The sequence below is a fragment of the Lutjanus erythropterus genome, chromosome 7, assembly GCF_056507025.1.
Source record: "Lutjanus erythropterus isolate fLutEry1 chromosome 7, fLutEry1.hap2, whole genome shotgun sequence".
NCBI lineage: Eukaryota > Metazoa > Chordata > Actinopteri > Lutjaniformes > Lutjanidae > Lutjanus > Lutjanus erythropterus.
This window is the reverse complement of record NC_139323.1, coordinates 32,981,074-32,990,192: the sequence shown is the minus strand read 5'-3', so window position 1 is coordinate 32,990,192 and position 9,119 is coordinate 32,981,074. Positions and strand designations below refer to the sequence as shown.

General features: G+C 39.6%; 1 protein-coding gene across 1 annotated transcript; it reads left to right on the top strand.

The window, feature by feature from the left end:
* The first annotated feature begins 545 nt into the window (after positions 1-545).
* On the top strand, positions 546-2,496 carry rgs16 (regulator of G protein signaling 16). Its single transcript, XM_084722287.1, has 5 exons — positions 546-610; positions 870-953; positions 1,065-1,126; positions 1,277-1,443; positions 1,688-2,496. Exons 1-5 carry the CDS (start codon positions 567-569, stop codon positions 1,892-1,894), a joined length of 564 nt encoding a protein of 187 aa, XP_084578413.1. The 5' UTR covers positions 546-566; the 3' UTR covers positions 1,895-2,496.
* Positions 2,497-9,119: the final 6,623 nt, after the last annotated feature.

Sequence of the window (9,119 nt, the reverse complement as noted above, 5' to 3'; positions counted from 1 at the left end):
GTAATTATGTTCTTGATTTCTCCTTTAAGAATATTCTGAAGCTCCATTTCAGAGGTAGAAATTATCTAAAAACTGGCTTCTGTGTGCACACCAAATGCACAAAACTAAATATACACAGTATTCTCACATCACTAGATGGGGGTATATTTCCTACTTCCATGTGTATAAATAAGTTGTTCTGAAACATACTGATGAATAAACAGAAACAAAATACTAAAACATTTATGGTGGCATGTTATCAGCAAGAAAAACATAGTCCAAACATCAGTGTTTTTTATCTTTTTACTGTAATTTCCCAGTCTCGTCCTTGCTTTTTCTGACTTCATCGTCTCCCTCCCTCACTTTCTCTCTCTTTCTTTCTCTCTTTCAGTCTCTTGCTCCCTCTCTGTGATTGGCTGAGAAGGCTGATGACACATCAGAGGCAGGGGAACTGGGATTATAAAACCCCTGCTCCGGCTCTGCTCTGTTCAGACTCTCAGACAATCTCGCTCCTCACTGAGCTCCACTGAACGGATATTTAACCACAGCCAAACCCAGACACCACCTGCCTACTCCAACCTGCTGCTATGTGTAAAGGACTTGCATCGCTGCCCACCTGCTGCTTGGAAAGGTATATGAAGCTTAAATGCAAACATGGCTGATGTTTGGGGATTTGTATCACAGGATATATGGAAGAAAGCTGTGTTCATCTCTGTGTGTAAACACTGGAGAAGCTAAAAGGGAATGTCAGTTCTAGGTTGTGCTAAATTTAGACTTTGCGCTCAGCGTAGCTTTGTGCCGTGCTGAATTGTGATGCACAGCCATGGCTTGTCAGTATGGAATCAAGGTCTTGTGAAAAATGCAACTAACCTGTTTTGTTTTCCGTACAGGGCCAAGGAGCTGAAAGCAAGGCTGGGAAGCATTTTGCAAAAACCCAACTGGAATCTACCCATCTGCAAAATAGGGCACCATAAGTAAGCATCACATATATTATCTATCTATTACTACCAATCCATTTTACATTTACTGTCACTGTGTGGTTGAGAGTCTGAGTTAAATCTAATCTTGCTTTTTTTTATTTTCAGGCCAAGCCTGGAGGAATGCCTCAGGTGGAAACAGTCCTTTGAAAAACTCCTGTCCAGCAAATGTAAGCAAATATCTAGATTTCTGTATTTTTGACAAATTTGCACACACAACAACAGCTCCCAGTAAAAGCCTACTACAGATACACACACATGCACCCTGCGGGACCATCAGGTACCATAAGTAATCAAATTTCCTCTCTTTATTTCCTCAGATGGACTGTGTGCCTTCACAGCCTTCCTGGTATCTGAGTTCAGCGAAGAGAACATTGCGTTCTATTTTGCCTGTGAGGATTACAAGAGTACCAAGTCCCCTGCCAAACTGCCAGCCAAAGCCCAGAAGATCTATGATGAATTCATCGGCAGTGATGCTCCCCGGGAGGTAAGAAAACACCTAATCTGTATCCTAGAAGTCAGAAAACACTGGCCCAAAACCACACTTAAACATTAAAACACTTTAAAACTTTAAAACACAACAATTTAACAACTTAATTTTTTTTTTGACACCAAAACATTGATTTCCAGATTTATGCACTAGTTAGGCACTGTGCACTCATAGCCACTAACCTCTCCAGAATGGACAAAAAAGACTAATTTGTTTCTGTCCCCTTGTCCTTTTTCCCCAGATTAACATTGACCACGAAACTCGTGACATCACCAAAGCCAACATGCTGACACTATCACCTTCTTGCTTCGACGTGGCCCAGCACAGGATCTACATGCTCATGGCCAAAGACTGCTACCCTCGCTTCCTCCGCTCCCCAGCCTACAAGGATCTGGTGTGCCAAGCCAAACCCAGCACCAAGGCCTCCAAGCAGGAGAAGAAGGCGTGAAATCTCCCCGTGAGCCAATGGAGAATTGTTAGTGGTTACCTTTAAGGGTTGAGAAGGCAAGCAATGCACGGTGTTAGGCGCTGCATCATGATGCTGGACGCGGTTGCAGACATGGAGATCGTCAGGAGAGCAGCGGTGGATGGGTGTTCTGTAGATGCCATCTACTCAAAGACAAGGATAGATTGAAGGGAACATGGAAGATAGAGGAAAAGTTGATGCCTTAAGTGGACTTTTGTGTGGATAAAGAAGAAGTCTGGACACAGTGTCGAGTGAAAATGTAACAGACTGAGAGACAATCAGACAGGAGGGCAGGGGAAGTGGGAAAAGCACTTTTTGTTGCCAGCAAACTTGTGTGGTTGTGATGTGTAATGTCCTTCTGTCAAAGTTTTACACTGTTTGTGAACAGGCATGCAGGGTACTTAATGATTTTGTATTTATTTGTATTTATTTGCCTGTAATATACTTGTTGCATTTTTACCAAACAAATATGAAAAAAATGTGCAATTTAATTTATAATATCATATTTATATCGCTGTTGTCTTTTTTACATACCAGCAAATACACTAAATTATTTGACAAATAAAATATGAAAAACTATGAAAGTATGTTGTCCTTATTGAACAAAATCATGGTTGGAAAATTATTTTGATCTTTGAGATTTAAGATGCACAGAGCCACATACTTACATAGTGCTAAGAGCAGTGCTAACGACAAAAGGTCTCACTGTTATCATGACAGTTGTAGCTTGTAGATAGGGTATTTTAAGTACCTCATTCACCCAGTGACATATGAAACCTCTAATGTAAACACGGTCCGGTGAAGTTTGCACGCAGTTGTGCAAATGCCAGAGTCTGCATGTTTAATCATTCACACTGCCTGATATAAAATGACAATGATATATCGTATTTGCTCTCTATTATGAGGCACTCTGCAGCCGATGTTGTGCAGGACTGTTGTTCACCAAGGAAACTGCTCTCCGGTGTGTTATAAAGAACTCCCACAGAGACAGCATCCGTCTGCTCTGACCTATTGTCTCGTATTGTGTGAATGAGAAAGAGCTTTCTAGCAAACAGGAAGCACAGAGAGATGATGTGACAGCATTAACGTAATAGGGAGAGCAATAAAACTTATTATGACCTTAGCAACTGTTTGCAGTAGCCATCAGCTTCAGGTAATAAATGACAGCAAAGCTGCTACCAGGCTGCAGCACGTTCACTGCTGTCTTCAAACCAAGTAGAAAATACATAACAAAGAGATCATACAAAACCATCCAAAGCCCTCTAGTTAAGTAATAATGCCATTGATTACAGTGATAATTCTGGTTATCTAATTTGTTCTCATTAAAATGTTAAGTATTTCCATCATGATTGCTTTGGTGGAGTTCATTTCACCGGCAGACAGAGAACATAATGTGGCTGAATGTCTACTTTGTGTATTCAGATGTCATCAGCATAGAGTGGAGCCAGTTTCAGGTGGACAACAGCTGGTCCACAGGCCTGATGCATATGAACATCTCATAATGCTGCTGCTCCCTCTCCATAGTAACCCTTTGTATTTTTATCTAGATCTAAGCATAGCAATGACCATCTGTAATACTGGTTTTACTGGATAAGTTTTCAAGACTTACAGAATTTTTTAATATAGGGAGAAAAGGAAAACATTTTGTCTTTAAAATCAAGTTCAAAATAAATCTGAGTTTCCCAAATATCCAAACCACATGCTCGGGAGAGAAGACAACACTGAACACATTTCAAATGATTCTCTACTGCCCTCACTCAGTGTTTGCATGATTTTGTAAGTTGCTACTAAACCAAGAAGTAGCTGCAAGATATATTTGATGTTTGTGTAATACCTTTTTCAGAATTGTGCAAGTACACAGTTGCACAAGAGCTCGCACACACCTGCATTGAAATACCGTACAACATATGTAACGCTGATCTGTCTGTCGCTGTAACAGAGACTCCAGTCTGCAGTGTAGGTGAGACACTTCATGCTGCATGAAAGACAAAGAGTTTTTCTATCGCCTTGACACTTTGGTCCATATTCACATGTGCACGCTCTCTGTCTGCTGCTTCAGACTTTACCAGATAATGACGTGAGCGCCGTTATCTCAGTCGGGGTGAAGGGGACTCATGTTCATGCTCATTAGTTGCAAACTAGCCAGTTCAGTTCACCATTCACATAAAACATTAGCATGTTCAATGAACGCTAGTCTTTTAGCACATTCAACACTGACCCTTTTAGTCTTGTTAAGCTCATTGTTTTGGTTCCATGGCCCACACATGTACTTGGTTCATTGTCTGCCACAGTTTTCAAGACAAAATGACTGAGTCCACTGTTCTTTACTTCTCCAGCACCAAACTGCAGACAACATCAGTGACTGCTGGTGAACATAGTGGAACATTTAGCAGCTGAGGAGTCTTGGGTGTTGGTGAGGACCAAAACAAAGATTAAAGGAGAGTGAAATTGAACTTACATTCATCAAGCTGACAGAAATGTGAATGCACATGAACATTCATGTTACTCCATGTCTAATGGGTGTAAAAACAATGCGTTTGTTTGCTAACGGTAGGGTTGCACTGCCTGCTTGAGTAGCGCATGTCCGTGGCGAAACTTGGTTGGTTGGTTAGTGCAGCTACACGTGTAAGCAGCAGAGGTCATGCACGTGTCACACGTGGCTGCAGCCAAGTTGCATTTAGCGATTCAGAATCTCGCCTTTTTTCTCTTTGTGACACGCTCTTTTCTGGGCAAAAATACACTGTCATCAGCACCATGACACCTCTCACTACAGCTTCAATGTGTGCACTCCCTTTTTATTTCTCACTTTGCTCTCTTACCCCCTCTCTTTCTGTCTCTCTTTGGCCAAGAGAAAAAAAATCTACTGCTTTGTGATTACAGCTCTGTTCTTCTTCTCCAATCTCCTCTGCAAACTCAATGTAGAAAGATTTAATTGGCGGCAGCAGCCCAACAACTGCCTGTGTGCACAGTTGTTCATGAAATAGCAATCAGGTTGCGTGGCCCAAGCATTACCCATTAGCCATAGCCTCTTTAAGATGGTAGTACATGGTGGCTATGTATCTGTCAGCGTCTTTTGAACATTTATGCCCCCTAATGGCCACAAATTAATGAATGCATCTTTGTGTTCATTCTCAAATAAGTGGTTTACTTAATATGCCACAAGATTCATTCAAAGTTAAATCTTACGTGGTGGAAAGAATTTTGCACTGACCTCTATATTTGGAAGAGTTAAAGTCCTGCTCCAATACTACACCCTAGATCAAGCACTTGACGGGCGGGCTGAACCCCCTTTGAGAGATTCTACAAACAAGCCTTCAATTGTGTAATGGTGTAATGGTTCCACCCAGAAGCCTTTCTGGGGGTTCTATCCAGAACCTTTCCACATTCTAAGAGTTCTAACAACAATCCACCCTGGGGGGGTTCTGCTGAGGACCCTTTTATATTCCAAGAGTTTTATCCAGAACACACTCAGGGGTTCATGCCAAGAATATTTTTATATCCTCACTGACTTCAACAGAGAGGTTTTTTATATTCCAGTGGTTTTATTTAGCACCCACCCAGGGGGTTCTACCAAGAAAACTTTTATGAAGAACCCTTGATGAAAGAGTTCTTGAACGATCACAAACAGTCTTCCAAAAAGAGTACCTTAGATGAAACAGGTTCTTACGGTTGACATCAGGGGAAGACAATTAGTGGGAGACAAGATATGAACCAAAGTCTTGGAGTTCTACAACACTGTCATACTCCAATTCTGCCTTTGCTTCTCAAAGATTACCGTTCTTACTCACCAGAGAAAGGTCACTTGCTGGAAAATCCTGGTAAGGATTGATGGTTTTGGTTTTATGTGCTGACGTTTTATTTCTCCCACCATGCCACTTCAGTGGTAGTGATAGCAATCTGCTTTCCAGAAACGCTAACTTATAAATCCAACTGAACCCCACTGTGACCAGTGTTCTTTGGAACAACTTTCCACTAAAGACCAATATGGTCTACAAAAATTTCCCATCACCTCATATATTAAATGTTTGGTTTCTAAATGTCTTGTAAAACTTTTATGTCTCCTACTGAGTGTCTTTCCCAGACACTCAAATTACTGACACTTTGGTGGCTCGAAGATGGTTGATTGCTGAGTCTCAATCTCATTCTCAGACCTGCAGTGCAGTTAGACTAAGTATTTGGCAATCTTACTCTACAGACTGCATAAATCTGAAAAATGCCAAAAAGTGGCAGTGCACAAGACAACCACTGTAAGATGTATGGCTACAACAGCGACCAAAGAGCACGATCACATCTGAGCTAAACAACCATGAGAGAGAGACACTGGAAACACACAGAGTCTGCTGGAGCTTTGGAAGTCACTACAAGCACATTTGTGGCCCTTTTTGTGTTGCACCTGTCTCGTAGCTGGCCAAGCTAAAGCTAAGAGAGGCGACTGTGGAGGAGAGTCAGTAGACAGACGTAGCCCTGCTCTGGCAGTCTACTGCATTAGAAGGCATTAACCTTCTTTTATTAATATTAACTTTCTGACATAGAGTCTCCGCAATGGATGACTTTTCTCAGCACTGGCCTGGCAAGGCTCAGGATGATTTTAAAACAGTGACAGTTTAGTTGTGCTGTGTTTCATCACAGCACAGTAATATCATTTAATTTAAAGCTCAAAAACATGTTTAAGTGAGCAGAACCTCTTTAACATTTTGGAGTGAGACTCAACAATCAGCTATCTTACTGCCAGACTCAAAGTCTGAAAACAGAGCCCAGAGGAGGAGCACAAATATAGTTTGCTTTCAGACCACATGAATTATATTATACCTAAAGGTTATTATGGTACTTTTGCATAAAGATGTTTCTGTTATAAAGACAAGCTGCTTTTTATATATACATATATACTATTACATATGTGTTCTTATTATTTTATTTGTATGTCTCATGTGACATCACACACATTTCAGTTTTACAAATGGTTGCCCAACTCATATAAATTTAATATACAGCTATCTAAGCATATTTTATGTTGATTTACTGTCATATTAGTTACAAATTCCTAAGTAATATAAGTTTAATACTACACAAATTTACTAAGGATCTTGTGATTTGATGGTATACTATGTATTACCTATACGTTTTAGATAAACTGTGTAAACAATCATCCATATCTCCATATGGGAATATAGCTACTGTAATTCCAATGGGATCATTTGAAGAGAAAATCTTTTCTTGTGGTAAAACTGACCACTAGGCCTCTCTCAGTTTCAATCAGTTCAGCTTAGTGTGATTAACAGTTTAATTAATATTGAAAATAAAAAATAATTTAAAAACTTGATGTATAAGTGGGACATTGATGTTCCCTAACAAGGCAGACATTGTGAAAAGCACCTACAGTTTTATCCACATGTTGTTCATGGCAAAAGGAGTTCAAAGGACAATTATACAATTGTACCATTTTTAGTTACATTTGTGCCCATAAATAGCACTCAAGCTCACACTCAGCTGACCGCTACTCCTGAGGGTAGGATGCCCCAGAAAACAAATCATACCGTGGCACAAAACTGAACTATTTACAGATTTGTTTTCCCCCTTCTATGATTGCATTTCTAATATTAGACCTAGACAGAAGTTTTTTAAACAATACATGCTTTGTAAAATAAGGCCACTGAGTTCAACACCAGTGTGTGCGTGTCTTTGTGTTTATTTTTATTTTGTTATTAAAAACCAACATTTTAAGATACAGTATTTCACTGAACAGTATCATTTTATTTCATATTGTAAAAGCATCATCTTTGCTATTTGGTTTTACACATCGCCTCACCCTCCCTTTCCACACGTGTTGGAGAAAGTATGGGGGCTACTAATCTCATGAAAAGTGAATCTGAAGTCGGTGTTTGGTTTGTCCATTCTGGGCTACACGTGTGTTTCATCCCAGCACTGAGGTATTCAGTGGCATCCACTTAAACACAGACAATGGCAGAATTTTCAGTCTTGGTATTGTTGAATCTCAGTGCTGGATTTGACACAGTCGACCACAACATATTAACTGACACAGTACTAACCTGGGTTGAATCCTACTTCATGGACAGGGACTACTTTGTGTCTACAGGTAGTTACAGTCTGAGCGGATAAAAAATTACCCGTGGAGTTCCACAGGGCTCCGCTGTGGGGCCTCTTCTGTTCAACAGCTACATGCTCTCACCAGCTCAGATTATGGAAAATGACTCATGTCTTCCCTAACACCAAAAAAGTCCCGAGGTGTTTACTCTGGCTTCCTGTCTGCCAAAGAATTTATTTTAAAATACCACTGTTGATTTATAAGGAACTGAATGGTTTGGGGCCAAAATACATTTCTGATCTGCTGCTATGTTATGAACCACTGACCTCTCGTCTGGGACAGGTCTACTTCCTGTCTCCAAAGTCAAAACTAAACATGGAGAGCATTCACTTTTATGCACCACATATCTGGGACAAACTCCCAGAAAACTGCAGGTCTGTTGCAACTCTCATAAAAGTCCTCAACCTTGATTGAAGAACAGTTTTTCTCTGCCTTTTAATAAACAAAATCTGAGGATTTTGATTAATATCTTGACTCTGTTTTATTTTGCTTTTATGTTTTTCAGACTTTGTCATGATGCTTTTTTTATTTTTTATGTAAAGCACTTTATTACCTTCTTATTGAAATGTGTGATTATAAATAAACATACCTTGCCTTGTAGAAAAATAGTAGAGGATATAAATGGCTTATTACAAGATAACAAAAACACAACAATCCTTGTTTTCAGGTAATTATAAACTAATGAAAACGTACTATGTTGTTGTCTATATTCTGCTAATGAATACCCATAAATCTTACTCACTGAACCTTAAAAAGGAGTTTTTCCGAGTAGCTGTTCATGTGTTTTACTTCCTGCACCAGTCATGTGCGGTATAATCATGAGGTAACACTGACATCTAGTGGTTTGATTTGTAATTACTACATTTCAAAACCACAAACATGATTTTGAATTTGATTCTATGACTACAAAATGCAGAAGTGTTCAAATAGTGTATGAATTCAGTGCTGGACCATTGATTTTTTTTTTTTTTTTTTTTTTTTTTTAACCAGTGGTTACTAAACTAGGGGACGGGTCCCAAGATGAAAGTAATGACAGAGGGAAAGAAAGAGTGGAATAAGTTGTTAAATAGTTGATAAATTAACCCTCCAAATATATAAAAATCC